This window comes from Schistocerca gregaria, chromosome 3 (assembly GCF_023897955.1).
Source record: "Schistocerca gregaria isolate iqSchGreg1 chromosome 3, iqSchGreg1.2, whole genome shotgun sequence".
Lineage (NCBI taxonomy): Eukaryota > Metazoa > Arthropoda > Insecta > Orthoptera > Acrididae > Schistocerca > Schistocerca gregaria.
The window spans coordinates 788,212,836-788,228,625 of record NC_064922.1 but is presented as its reverse complement, the minus strand read 5'-3'; the positions used below and the strand labels follow the sequence as shown (position 1 = coordinate 788,228,625).

The following is a 15,790-nucleotide window of genomic DNA, read 5'->3' as shown; positions in this document are numbered from 1 at the left end:
TGGATGCCCATGTGAATGTTCCCTAGAGGATAACTGAGCCGCTGCCAGCTTATCTCCGTCTCGCTGTACAGGTGTCAACTAGCTGTTCGCTTGGAAGATGACGGATTCGCGCCCTTCCATCGGCGTAGTGAAGAACGTATCGTGATTGGTCAGATCATGTAACGCTCTACCACTGTGCCAATGTCCAGTGACGAGCGTCACGTGCCCATTTCAGCCGCAGTTGCCAATATCATGGTGTTAACACTGTCACATGCATGGGTCGCCGGCTACGGAGGTCCATCCTTTGCAGTGTTTGGTGCACTGAGTGTTCAGACACATTTGCACTCTGTCCAGCATTAAATTCCGGTGTTAGCTCCACCACAGTTCGCCGCCTGTCTTACTTTGCCAGTCTGCCCAACCTATGACGTCCGACATCTGTCTGAACTGCGACGTCCGGACGTGGTTTCACCACGATTTCGGCACGTGCTGAACACACTCGTCGTACCGCTTCTCGAATACCCGAGAAGTTATGCAGTTTCCGAAACGTTCATACCGAACCTCCGGGCCATCAAACTCTGCCCTTAATCAAACTCAGATAGATCGCTCTCCTTCCCCATTCTACACATGGACAGCACGCTCCCCGATACCACATGCACCGTGAATGTGTCTGGCTAGCAGTCATTCCTCGCCTGGTAACGTTGCTATCGCCTGGACGGGTTTATATGGATAGTAGGTCGGTTGTCATAATGTTCTGGCTTATGAGTGTATATCGTGAATAGTACTGGTTCTATAACACGTCCTCGGGGCACACCCAAAGCTACTTTTACGCTCTGAAGGTTTCTCTCCATTAAGAATAGATGCTCTGTTCTGTTGGTAGGAACTCTTCAGTCCGCAGTGTCCTGTTACTCCGAACTCTCGTATTTTGTTTCTAGACTACAGTGCGGAACTGTTTTAGCCATTATAATGAAGATAGAAAGCTAGTGACGTAAATTCTAGAATTGCATCAGGTAGTCAGTTGGTAGACCCACTAATGATCGTTAGCATTATCGACTAGTGCGTTTAGCTTATCAGGCCCTCGAAGATTATTGGGGCTGCGCTTGATGGTCAACAATACAATTTCAAATCATCTTGTGCTATGCAAATTGTAAAGTCTCAACAGAAAACGATCAAAATTAAATAAAAAATACAGTAATGGAGCTTTTTGTCCTTTCACTCTTCCAGCAAAGGAATCCAAAAAAAGAAGCGAGTGCTATACTGACAACGCGGCTTTCGAGTGTGACGTCACGCGGCATACTGGACAAAGGCAGGCTATTCCTTAGTCTTCATCCACTGTGCACCATATTATTGTGGTAAGTACGTAATTATAAATATCAAGCTTTTCTGTTGTAGTGTTCAAGTGACTTGCCTCATCTTCATAATCGACTACCATAGTTTTTATTCATTTTTTGAATAAAAATAACTGGATGAATGGTTGGCTAAGGTTCGGGAACTCGAAGTGCTTCCACACTTCATTCCACATTCCAAGGAAGGTGGCGTAGCTCGCTGATTCCATCAGCATCAGCGCCTCCGCGCCGTCGCTCAGCAGCAGCTAATCGCAGCTTTATCTTCGATAGCTTAATAAAGCTCGCTAGGGAGTGAGTTTACTTCTTATATAGCGGAAAATGCATATATAGTGCTCAAAAATGTTTTATACCATCTTTGTTATCCACCTAACTTGTGCTTTTTTATAGGCGGCCTTTTTGTCGATTCTCTTTTAGGAACAGAAAATCCGCAGTAGAGTAAGCTTTGTATCCAATGTTCAGTTAATGCCGCGTTTTCTCACTGCTTTGTCTGCCATCAAGTACCGACGGAGCACTTCAGGTTTGGACAGAGCCATTTTACGGCGAGAAGAGTTTTCAACAGCGGGTCTTGGCCACCAAACTGGTGTACGTTCGGAGACTCAACCACTTTCGTGTGACACAAAGCATTGAGATTTGCCTCGTAGCGATCTCCTGCCATTAACAACAACCGTTAATGGCCGCTGCCTACAATTTATTGGTAGCAGATACCCCGGGGAGATTGCAACAGAACTGTACGTTGTCTTTTTGGAGATAACTGGGAGCGCTGTCAAAAAGTATGCGGTCAGTTTGGCCTCCATACATCTACTACAATTGGCCGTACGAGTCTCTCAGGAATGTGTTCATATTCGTTTGAGGTAACCGAGGAACTCCTGGAATGTAACCTGTATTAACGAGACTGCGTTCCCTTCATCGACGACTGCAAGATTTTTCTGACGCCTGACAACAGACGTAGAAGAACGTGGATGTGGACAGGTAGCGATGTATGTCCGAGGTATGCAGTCTCACGAGTTCAGTACGCATACGCCGGTAGCACATATTTTGTTCAGGCGTCGTTTACCGACTACACAGCTAGTAAAAACGCAAGGTTGAGGGTTGCATACAATGTAAATCAATTTGCTGCTGTTACCTCAGCCTACCTGCTGCAGTTGCGGAATATTACAAGTGAAATCGGTGCGTCTGCGGTCGCTTCCTACTCGTGGACTCTTTCCCCCTTACTAAATCTTGCAAGTGTGTAACGCTCTGACGTAGCACGAAAGCTCGGTGCACGATATTGCTTCTGTAGTGAAGCAATGGCAGAACGAAAATGACTCTCGGGATTAGATGGCCGCCAACGAAGCTGTATTCATGAGACTACAGAGGCAGTAAAACGAAAGCTCATTGATTCATTGTATACAATTGCAGATTTGCTTCACAAGAGAGTAATATCCGGAAAAAGTTCGATTTAATGTCTACACTACAGAAGGAAAGCATACAAAGTTCGTCAAATCTAAACAGGTAATAAGTTTACAGCAATTTTTTTATCTTCGATGCTGTGAAACAGATCTCTTCTACTGAAAGCTCATTGCTTTCCGTGTTTTGGGAAGTGGTAGTATGGACCAAAACAAGGAAAAAATGTCTTAAACAGTTTCTCCAAAATTCGTACCTTAAAAGTTGTGAGCATTTGTTCATTAGAAGAGTTGCTTCAAAGCAGCGAAAATGAACAAGTGCTTATAGCTATTAAAGTATGCGCTTTAGAGCACATGTTTACTGGCCATTTTTTTGTTGCATACTACCACTTCTCAGAATCTGGAAAACAAAGAGCTTGCAGTAGATTAGATTCGTTTCACAGCATCGAAGATTAAGAATTGGTCATAGCTCTTAAGATATGCGTTTTAGGGTCCATGTTTACTTGACTTTTTTGTTTCGAATGATGATTCCTGCCATATCCCCGACTATTGACCGTCACTTCTGAAACACACTTTATATATGTCCCTCAGGAATGTGTTCATATTGTACATATATACGTGTACAAGGTGGTCAGAAACTGAAACGCTTGAAAAGGCGTTACAGGGTAGTTTGCGATGAGAAACAATTGTTAAGAATAAAATTCGATGCGTTGCAAAACTTCATCCTACTGTTCATCATTATTAAATTGTGAACTGAGACTACCTGCTCCTGGGTGCACGTTACACACCAATACCTGATTTTGTTGTCTCTGCCTGGTTATAATATAACTGACATCTTCCGTATCTCCCGGCCTTTTCCAAATACACCTCCTCCACTTGTGATTCTTGAACACAGTATTCACTATTATTAAATGATATTTACCCCAGAACTCATCAAGCCTTTCTCCTCTCTCATTCCTTATACCAAGCCCACATTCTCCCATAACCCTTTCTTCTATTCCTTCTCCTACAACGGCATTCCAGTTCCCATGATTTTCATCTCTCTTTACCTATTGAATTACCCGTTCAGTATCCTCATATGCTTTCTCTGTCTCTCCATCTTCCGCTTGCGGCGACGACACGTGTACCTGAATTATTGTTGTCGGTGTTTGTTTGCTGTCGAATCTGATAAGAACAATCCCATCGCTGAACTGCTCACAGTAATTCACTCTCTGTCCTGTATTCCTATGCATAATGTATCCTACACGCGTTACATAATTTTCTGCTGCTGTTGATATTACCCTATGCTCATTTGACCAGAAACTCATGTCTTCTGTTCATTTCACTCCATTGATCACCACTATATCTAGACTGGACTTAGCATTTAGCTTTTCAGATTTTCTAGCTCCCCTATCACGTTCATACTTCTACATTCCACGCCTCGACTCGTACAATGTTATCCTTTCGTTGGTTATTCAATTTTCCTCTCATAGTCACCACCCCTTGGCAGTCGTCTCCCAGAGATCCGAACGTGGACGTGTCAGGAATCTTTTGCCACAGGAGACACCATCATGATACTTTTTTAATTAAGGGTCATATGTTCGGAGGATACACATTACGTGTCTATAATGCAGTGGTTTCCATTGCCTTCTGCATCCTCATGCCGTTGATCATTGATGATTCTTCCATCTTTTAGGAGTAGTTTCCCACCCCAAGGGCAAGAGAGTGCCCTGAAGCTCTGTCCACTTCAGTGCCATCTTTGACAAGGCCTTTGTCAGAGAGAGGGTGACTTCTTAGGCCGGAAGTCTTCGGTTGCCATTGCTCATAATTTTTATTCAGAATGTAAGCTGTGGCGCGGTTTAAACACGGGACCGAGGGTGTTTTGAGTGCTAGTGAAAGACGCTACCCCTAGACCAAGGGCTCATCTATTCGTTCTGCTTCATCCCACAGTCATCATGTTGTTGAAGCAAGTCAAATATACACCCAAGTCCTGTTGATTTAGGTGTTTCAGTGCAGTGCTACCCTTCCTATCACTACAATTATCACTACGTAATTTTTGAAGATTAGTCACGGGGGTCCAAAATTTATTCCTTTATTTCTCAGGATACATGACGTCAAGGATTTCGGTAATTTCCAAGAATGATTGAATATCGAAGTTGGAACGCTCCAAACGATACATATCGAAGTTGCGATAGTAAATCGATTATGGAGGTCTCGTAGAGCGCGTTACGAGCATGTTTCAAGTTGCGACAAAAGAGAAGCGTTAGAGAAGCACTGGTAAATTGAAAGGAGACGACGTACCTTAGTCACCGTCGGTGTTATCGTCTTGTGAGAGTCCGCTGGATGTATAAGCTGCAGGGACAAGTCCTTTTTTGCTATACCCGGGGTATACTCTGCCAATATCGCGCAGGAATATCGGCAAAGTGTCGCATGGGTTGACTTTTCCCTGGAGACGCATGTTGTGAAAGTATAGGTACTGGAATAAATAGAGTTCGTCCCTCTGTCCTGGACGGCCTTCTCTTTTTATGGTGACAGACTTCCACAGGCATTCTATGTTGTGAGTATGGACACTGGCGTCATCTGTAGAGACAAACTCGACAGTGGTTCACAAATTCGGGCTCGAACCCTTCAGCTTTGTGATTGTGGTATGACTGAAACTCGTCGGTGATGACTTCTGTTCCTGGCAGTATGAAATGCTTTATAAGACCCACTAGAGTCATCTCGTGTCGCGACAATACCCTGACAACGAAACACCTGCGTGACTCCCTTTCTATGCAACCAAAAACCCAAATATGATCTACTTCAGTTTTAGTAGGCTGCCCTCTCTGATTCTTTCGCCTAGCAATGTGAGACTCATCTACTTCCACTATTTTATGCGGTCCACCATTTGGCACACTGTCGTTTGTCACTATGACGTAGCACACTTCCCGGCAAAATCCGAAGTAATCACAGACGGTATTCGTCGATAGCCCAGTTTCTGATGCTGTGACTTGCAGTGTGTAATCACGAATCCAGCACGACACAAGAATTATGCTCGTCTCAATCGATAGTTTATAGGACTCGAACCACGTATTTTTTTTTTTTTTTTGATGCTGGTTCGCTTTCCACAAAGCCCGTAATGAAATTACAGTGGAATCTCTGTGTCCGCATTCCTCTTACGCAGTTTCACGGACTTGGCAGCACCACCGTCAATACAGTCTGTCGTGACTTCGTCGGGCAGAAGTCCATATTTCCGGGAAAAAGTCAAACATCTGTCTACACTGCTTATGCATGGGATGAGAGTTCTCCATGTGAGGCAATCCGCAGACGAAACTTGAGAAGCACCACTCTTTACACTCGCTATGAAGGAAAAATGTCACAAACAATTATGGCCGGAACGTAATTTACTGAAACTGAAGAAACAACACAAAACTGATACAAATGACGATCACAAGTAATTTATCATAACGCGCGCCACGAGACCTCTATAAACGATTTACTATCGCAACTCAGATAGATCGCGCCCTTTTCCCATTCTGCACATGCGCAGCACGCTTACTGATACTACATGCACCATGAATGTGTCTGGCTAGCAGTCATTCCTCGGGAGGTAACGCTGCTATCGCCTGGATGGATTTATATGGATAGTAGGGCAGTTGTCATAATGTTCTGGCTGATGAGTGTATAACGTGAATAGTACTGGTTCCATAACAGTCCTTGGGGCACACCCAAAGCTACTTTTACGCTCTGAAAGCTTCTCTCCATTAAGAATACATGCTCTGTTCTGTTGGTAGGAACTCTTCAGTCCAAAGTGTCCTGTTATTCCGAACTTTATGTATCGCTTGGAGCGCTCCAACTTCGATAGGCAATCATTCTTGGAAATTACCAGGATTTCTATAGATGCGAAACTGCCATCAAAAAATCTTAGTTTGTTGTTATTCCTATTGCCATTTTTAGATGCTAGGTTAGTTCTGTCTTTTTCCGGCCGCTGTTCGGAGTTGTAGCACATCTTGTTTCTCACAAAGCTTTCAAGGCTAATAATGTATTTCTCTTGTTTCTGCAGCAATTCTCGCTATTGAAAAGAGAAAAATTTTGAGAGATATCGTGGTGGACGTCGCAGAGATGGAGCGTTGACGCTGGCGAGCGAAAACGTCATCACATGATATCACAAAGATCTTGCTAGCGGTCACTGCAACTGTCGAAGTGGTAACAAGGCGATGCTTCAGCAGAGCAGACTGGGCGCCCCGAGGAAGTCGTCAGTGCTTCCACAACACCGTCTCCGCTGCCATCAGCCTGCGTTATGTCGCCTGGCAACGTCATAGCTGCCATTTTATTTATTTATTTATTGTCATTTCTTGCGTTGCTACAGCAAGCCATTTAAAACACAAAGTGGTAATATGTACTATGGAATCGAATAAAATGACTCATTGATGAATTACTAACCTCATTGTTAATTTCCCTAAAAGAAAAATGATTAATATAAAGCACAGAAACAAAATAAACTCTTTCCACAGGAACAACCAATGAAGGAAGGGGTATAAACGTCACCCACACATAACACATTTGGTACCATACTATTTAAACTCAGTGATTACGGCTGTCGTCGAAAGGTCCGCTATTTTCTTTGAAGGATAAATACAATATTTCCTCTTTACTCGAATTCCTCTCCATTGTTAAATTAAAAACAATATTGTTTAACGCTTAATAGAGCATAACAAATCATAAAAAAACAGCATGGTACCTGACAATGAATACAATCTTTTTTGATTATTGAGGGAAAAGTATTAATAAAAGTACAAATTCACAATTTTTTTCTGAATGAATGTTGCCACATAATCATCTAGCGGTACCACTACTTCGATCATGTAAAAATTCTTATGTGTGATACTATTGCTCGACATACAGTTCGTAGGATCATTCAGAAGCTCACAATTAGAATCGACGTTCTGGAGCCTATAGTATGTTAAAAACTTCATTGTGATCCTGTGTATTGTTGTATTTCTTAGTGCGTGGTTATATGTATATTACTGTATACTTGCCCTTCACCTTGCTGTCTTGCGCAAAGTAACTTTCTTAGTGTGATACCTCTTGCACGAAAAGAACAGGTGATTTTATTTATACATTGAAGTTGCGCCGAAAAAACAAGTTGGAGAGCCTATGAGGGCTATCCTTGCAGGTAAATTGAGAAATTTCCTTGATAAAAGCTTATGTTTAAAATGGACGTTACATGTGTTACCGATAGTTCACCGAAGCTCGATACTGCTGCAGCTCAACCAAATTCTGTGTTACCTACATGAATTGAAGTGTGTTGTCTCTTCGTGTTGCTGGCTTTTAGGGCCAATATTACATGGTACGGCATACACACTGGAAGCACTCAAAACCTAAATACACTAGGTTTGTAATAAACTTTCTATACGCCATATATCTACATCCCACGGAACACTGGATGAGTTACTTTCAGACTCAAAATCTCTCGATAACTATAAAACCAACACGCAAAACCGTACAGTTCAGTATGATGTTACCCACGTGCTCCTAAATGGCGCTTGTTCTTAGTAAATCGGTAAATCAGAAGATAATCAACATTTTTGTATTGTTACTGATGTTATTGTTATTGTGGTCTTCAGTTCGAAGACTGGTTTGCTGCAGCTCTCCATGCTACGCTACATCTACATCCTTACTCCGCAAGCCACCGTACGGTGTGTGACGAAGGGCACCCTGTGCGACTAATGGTCATTTTCTTTCCTGTTCCATTCGCAGACAGAACGGGAAAAAATGAATGTCTATGTGCCTCCATAAGAGCTCTAACTTCTCGTATCTTATCTTCGTGGTCCTTTATTTATCATTTTTTATTATTTTGAGCTTTTCCTCATTACAGAGGCTTATCTCCAACATAATAATTTACTTGGAAATTACAATACAAACAATAACCGTTCTTAAACTATATTCTGAAAATATTTCTCCAGGTGTTTCGATCTTGTGTGTCTTCTTCCTCTGCGCCCATTCTCCTCATTGTGTGCTGTACATTTTGGAGCCACGTGGTCATGGGGCGTCCTCTTCTTCTTCTCCCCTCCGGTTCCCACTCTAGTATCAATTTTGGTATTCTGGGTTTCTCCATTCGTCGTATATGCCCGTACCACTGTAATTTCTTCCTACCCATTGCGTCATATATTCTTTCTTTTATTTCCATTCTCCTTATTACTTCGGTGTTCCTTATCTTTTCTTTCCTAGAGATTCTTGCCGATCTTCTCCAGAAGTCCATCTCTAGAGCTTGTAATTTTTTAATGTGGTTCATGTTAATTGTCCAGGTCTCCGTTCCATACACTCCGTTCCACACTCTCTAATATGGATTTGTATATTAATTTTTTAGTTCTGCTCATTACATTCCTGCTCAATTAGACTGATTTAAGCATCCCCATGACCCTCTGTCCGTTACTAATTCTTTTATTGATTTCTGACTCTGATTTTCCCCCGATTTCTAAAATAGATCCCAAATAACAGAAAGTGTTTACCTTTTTGATTTTTTTCTTACGTGAAATATTTGTTGGCAGCAGTAGGATTGTTCTGTAATCAGCTTCAAACACAGATTCTGTAAATTTTCTGAATGATGTTCCTCGAAAAGAACGCTTGCTTCCCTCCACATATTCCCGTTTGCGCTCCGAAAGCATGTCCTTTACACTTGCTTGTTGTTCGAGACAACTGGTAACAAATCTAGCAACCCGCCTCTGAAGTGCTTCAGTTACCTAGTGCAGATCCCAAACACTCAAGCACGACTCAAGAACAGGTCGCACTGTCATCTTTTATGTAGTCACCTTTACAGATAAATCACACTTTTCTGAAATTCTCCAATAAACTGACTTCGACCAATCGCCTTCCCTACCACAATTCCCATATGCTTCCTTTATTTCATATCGCTTAGCAACGTTACGCCCAGATATTTAAGTGACGTGACTGTGTCAAGCCGAACACTATTAACGCTGCATCCGAGCAATACATATGTGATTTCATTATGATTAAATTTCTACATCTTATAGAAACTATTGTATCTTGTAGATCATCTCTATAGAACACTAATTCTTAACTAGTGAGCTGTTTGTAGTAGTCTCTCTTTTGGGACACCATACCCGCAAATTTCAACCCTTTTTTGCTAAGGTAGATAGTTAATTCCATGTTGCATAGATCATTTGCACAATAAATCCAATGATGTGAAATGAATCATTTTAAATTCACATCACAAAGCAATTTGTGAATATGGCTACACGATGATCATTCACAGGATTTTTTATCTTTTCGTTTCAAACATACAGATTTGAGTTAGTAATTCCTACCTACTACATTTTACGCATTACAAAAATAGAAATTATTTTGAAGTAGAATAATTTTTTTCAGTTTGGTAGACATTTTGTGTCATTACGTAAGTGATCAAAAATTTTAGTTGCAGATTATGGAACCCTTTTTGTGCTAAAGACAACTTTAATATGGAGGAATAAACGTATCTTTTCTTCTGGTATTGTAAATATGTTTATCAATGTTCCTTTTGAACCTCAGTGGATTATTTACAACAGACTTCAAGAGGGAATAATTATGGTGCGAAGCAGTGGTCAAAATGCCTAAATCCTTAAACAGCTGTCTACAGGACGATCGTGGGTGAGGAACACACATTATTCTTGCACCATAATTTTGAGCAGTGAAGACTTTCTTTCTTGAAGATGTTATCCCAGAGGATTATTACGTCCGACATTACTGAATGAAAATATACAAAATATATCAACTTACTGATTTGTCTCACACCAAGATTGGCAAAGATTCGAAATGTAAATGCGGTTGAACAAAGTTGTTGAACCTTTTGACGTGAATCACTGGACTACAAATGACGGCTCCGTCAATGCACTGCCCTTTGATATCTCGTGTACGCGATATTGTCGCCATTTGTATGTAGGGTGTTCGGAAATTCCCGCTACAAACTTCCAAGGAATTTTAGAGGGGGTGAGTACGCAATATTCTGAATAGGAACCTTTGTCGAGAAACGCTGACCTTACCCAAAGTTTAATTTGTGAGACTTATGTAGAGAGAGATGAAGATCCGCTAGCACGACTTATGGTCGCTGCACCACATACTGAATAGACACCAGTTGGGATGGAGAATGTGTATCAGAAAATGCTTCGTGGACACCGTGTCTGTGACAACGTTTGGTGGTCGCCACATCGAGACGCATCAGTACTGTTCTGTACGTAGAATATGCTGGGTTCTTTTTTGTTTTGGAATAGTGTAAACATGCAGTGTATAAGTGTTGATACAAAAAAATCTGTTTAATTGATAACCTGATGTTTCATTATGTTCGCTTTCGAATTGTTATTTAATAATGGTACTGCATCACACCTCATTCAGTTCCTCAAGCAGAAGTTCAGTAAAACCATAGTAGAATCGAAACGGCGCGTTTCCTGACATGGTTCCTGTTCAAACTATTAGGTACTCACTCCCCTCCACAAGTCCCAGAATTTTGTAAGACAGAAACGCTGTTCCTTCTTAAGTAAATGATTTAGGAAATCGGCAGTAACGTTTTTGGAAAAAAAGAAACCTGCTCGATTGATTTAGGGGAAACGTGAAACCAAAATCACGGCAGTCAGAAAGGAATTCGAAATCAGCTCTTAGCAAACCTGAGTCCACAGCATCACCTCGTTCAGTCTTTGCTTCTTTTTAGCGGTCGTAGTGCACCATTTAGTCGTAGAGACGTATTGATGGCTGTTTTCTAAAGAAATAGAGATTGGTTAACGTAGTCATAGTAGGAGCAACGCTCGTAAAGAAGAATATTGGCAGAATAGGAAAAATACTGGAATGTGTAGCGTAGAATGTTAAATACATTCTACCTGAAACTACTATAACTACGGCAAAAATTAGAAGAGGGAAAGAAGAGGGATGAACTGTTCATAGGTAGTTCAATTTTTAGGTTTTTTATTTATTGATATAAATTATGTACAAAAATTTCACTCACTGTATACAGGAGCCATTCGTAACAGTATAAATATACCACAACGGTTGACATACAATGATCATATTTCACTACATACACTTCACACATTGAACACAATAAACACAGATCGGACAAATGCGGCGGATATCGTCTATACATTGTTGTTAGGGTAAGTATATATCGCACTTACGTTGGGGTGTTTTACATGATTCTACTTACACTTATACTGTTACTTTCATGTGATATTGTAGTTGTAATGCTTGCTACTAGAGCGGACAACGAGTGATGCTTTGAATTCCATCACACACAGAAGGTCAGTAATACAGTTTTGCAGATAGTATTCTTGCTTCTTTTAAATTATTTTATGCTGAGAAGATGAGGTATGTCATGGATAGTTACAAATGAGATTCGTGACAGTAATCAAATAGGCTCCGGTTGTTAACTGCCGTTATAAGATACACAGTGCCACTAAACGTAACAGCTTTAAAATTTATCCTTTATTTCACTGAATCAGTTGGACATTTATTTTTATGACTACTATTTTCTATTAATATTTGATCAGTTTCAGAACAGTGGAGTCTGATGCGTAGTTCCATAGCGATACGAAGTTTTGCTTACAGAACTACTATGCTCTGAAGATGGTAAAACATTGATCGAAAAAAATAAATATGCCACTGTGGCGGTAAAATAAAGGATAAATTTTTAATTTCAGCATTGCTGCTGAATATCATAATCTTTGAAATGGCTGTTAAGAGCAACCGCGGGAAAGCTTCGATCATAAAGTAAACAGCCAATCAATTGCCGGAACTGTTCCTGTAATTGATTGGTTGTTCCCGCTATTAATCGAAGCTGCTAAATATCTTGCGCGAATATGTCGGCAATAGCGAAATATAACAACTACTACAAATAATACTGACAGATTTAGGGCCATAGGCTATAATCTAGGCTGCTGCAATTTGGGCCATATTTCTAACATTAGAAAGACCTCTGGAATGCCTACGAAACTGATATGGAAAATGGCAGCTACACTCCGTGAAAGTACATTAGAAAACTTGGAAATAAGACGCTTACACTACGTATAATGCTAAACTGTAAACGTTACTAAATTTACACGCACCAGATACGTGTCTTGAAGGAACTACAAAAATTGATGTATGCGACTGTATAGAGACTTCAACATAATTTAAACTGGAGTAAATGAGTATTTAATATGTACACGAGCATCTAAATGCTTCCATTCTCTGAACATCAGTTCAGATCGTTCATCCCGATACGGGTTAGCGGTCCTTTGTACTTGCTCTAAACAACAGGTACAGACGTGGCACTGTCTACAGCGTGCTGGTTGGCTTTAACAGGAGAGGATGTGGTACTGTCTGCAGTGTGCTGGTTCGCTGTAATAGAAGACGACGTGGTATTTTCTACAGTGTGATGGTTGGCTTTAATAGAAGAGCTCGGAGATCTCTGATCACCATCGAAGGTAATGTTGTCGACTCCTCTTTCGCAGTTTTCTTTGGGTTGCTCGCCTGAAACAAGAAAAAAGACGTAAACACGTGAATTAAGTGAAAATAAAAAAAGATTAGGAAGACTAGAAGGAAAAGTAATGCACGAAGCAAGCTTGCTAAAGTAATAAAGTTCAACAGAAAATACCAATAGAGCCACTTATCATTTGTTTCTTGGTATTTTTGTTGTGCAATGTAGTCACTGTGTAATATTTTGTGACAAAGCCTTTACAAATACTTCACAGAATTATTTTACATGATGTACTGAATATATGACTTAACTTGCAAAAGTAATGACTTCACACGTTCAAAAAAACTAAGACTCAACACCTGTGTTTCACTTTCAGCCATACGATTGAACGTGTGACAAATATTCTGTGATAATATGGACGGTTCTAAATCCTCACATGTTTTCAGGAGGGTTCAGATCAAGTGAATTTTGTGGCCAAGACATCAACGTGAGTTCACTAGCAAGCTCATGAAAAACACTGTACTATGATTCTCAATTTGTTACATATACAGTTATTCTGCTGGAAGATGACGTCACCGTCAGAGAAAACATCAAGCATGAACGGTCCCTTTCACGAAATCCACAGCTGTTACAGTGCATTCGATTACTACCACAGGTCCTACGGAAGCCCGAGTGAATGTCCCACATAACGTAAAACTACTGCTGCCTTGCGTCCGTGGCGCGGAAAATTTTTCGAGCATCTGCACTCCTGGATAACGGCGTATCGACCTGATGTAACAAGAAACGTGATTCACGAGAGCAGGTGACTCGTATCCATTGATCCACGATCCAATCTCGATGATCATGTACTCACTGCAATATCAATCGATGAGGCCGTTGGGCCAATATCGCGATACGCTGCAGTCGTCTTCTTCGAAGCCTCCTTTTCATCGATGTGCACTGAACGGTGTTCTCCGAACTACTTGGGCCTGAAAACTCATTGTACTTCGGCGTCAGATCTTCCACAGATCGCCGCCCATCCTGTTTTATCGAGCTGGTATGCGTCCGAGCTCCACTTTTTGTGATAAGGTGTGGATATCTTACAGCCTGTCGGATGCTCGTGATTTCAACGTCCTTAACTACTTTCTATATGTGCTCAACACAGTAGCACTCGAACCAACGAAAAGCTTCACTGTATGGGAAATGCTCGTTCCCAGGTGCCAGAATATTACAGCCTCTTTTGTCAAGGTCGTTTGTGTCACCTCGTATATTTCCAGTTTGCGACACGTCTCGTCCTTGGAAGGATTTCCCATTCATCTCCACTCTGTTTACATTATTTTCTTACTGCGTCACATACCTGCAGTGCCACTCAGCCGTGTTCAGTCTACTGGTATATGGTAGCCACAATGATTTCGCTCACCAATATAGACCTCGTTGTGGATATATAGGTTGTCTCAAACCTTTTGTGTCAAACTGAAATAGGTGACAGTGGGCCCACAACCGATTATATTGAGACAGGTAACTAATGGTCGGAAACCCAGAGTTACTGTGTTAAGGACATACACACAGTGTACACCACGGAACAACACCTTGGCTCATAGTAACTGTTTAAAGCGATGACCTCAAGTCTCAGTGCATCTATTGCAATTGTTCATGCACTTGTGCCGCAATCTAGCAAGTATCCCAGGTGTTGCACACAGGAAACAAACATACTGCACATATTCCAGCTCCTAGCACGTGGTCATGTGACAAATGCATGCATCACATCAGTGCATTAACCTGTGCCTCACACACACCACTATCATTGGTGTCACTTGTCCACTGCATCAGGAAGCTTGTGGTCTGTTCATGGTGAGGTGTGTAACTGTGCACAACACATGATGCGAAGTCAAAGATGGAACATTACTCGTCAGGAGAGTTGCCAGATAATCATTTAATGTGTGGTGTGGCAGGATGAAGTACCCGTAAAACAGCGCGAATATACGCTTCCCAATGAGGCATTGTTTTAACTGTATAAGGCACCCAGATTTTACGGACCTTACATGGGCTTGATCCATAACGACAGGGTGATACAGTAAGAGATCCTCAGAAAATAATAATTATACAAGGGTCACTCCAAAAGAAATGCACACTATTTTTGTATAAATACAGTTTTCATTATCCATGTGTACAAGTTTTACAGTGTTTAGATACATCCTTCCTACTTGTTTTCAAACTTAGTTCAATCTGTTCTCGTGAGTGGCGCCATCACAGCATGTCTGCAAGATGGCTGTTACACTTGATGTTCGTCAGAAGCGACGTGCTGTCATAGAATTCCTGTGCTGTGAAAACGAGACAGTGGGAAACATCCACAAAAGGTTGAAAAAGGTGTATGGAGATGCTGCTGTCGATCGCAGTACAGTTAGTCGGTGGGCAAGCACGTTACGTAATGAAAGCGGGCACGTCAATATTGAGGACTGTCCTCGCAGCGGCAGGCCTCGTACTGCACACACTCCAGACAATGTGAAGAGAGTTAACGAACTGGTGACTGCTGACAGACGCATCACAGTGAACGAATTGTCACGCTACATTGGGATAGGTGAAAGAAGTGTTTGCAGAATACTAAAAGTGTTGGCAGTAAAAAAGGTTTGTGCCAGGTGGTTTCCCAGGATGTTGACAGTGGCTCACAAAGAAACAAGAAAAACGGTATACAGCGAACGTTTGGAACA

General features: G+C 41.4%; 2 protein-coding genes across 2 annotated transcripts in view; one reads left to right on the top strand and one right to left on the bottom strand.

The window, feature by feature from the left end:
- The window catches only part of LOC126354242 (sialin-like), a 105,880-nt gene extending 98,780 nt beyond the window's left edge, over positions 1-7,100 (top strand). The window contains exons 10-11 of the mRNA XM_050003744.1: positions 1,201-1,328; positions 6,726-7,100. Coding sequence (XP_049859701.1) covers positions 1,201-1,298 — 98 coding nt within the window. The 3' untranslated portion in view covers positions 1,299-1,328; positions 6,726-7,100. The remainder of the gene's footprint in view (positions 1-1,200; positions 1,329-6,725) is intronic.
- Positions 7,101-11,597: 4,497 nt separating this feature from the next.
- Positions 11,598-15,790, bottom strand: part of LOC126354241 (sialin-like) — a 65,751-nt gene continuing 61,558 nt past the window's right edge. Inside the window, exon 10 of the mRNA XM_050003743.1 lies at positions 11,598-13,156. Within this exon, the coding sequence (XP_049859700.1) occupies positions 12,933-13,156 (224 nt within the window). The 3' untranslated portion in view covers positions 11,598-12,932. The remainder of the gene's footprint in view (positions 13,157-15,790) is intronic.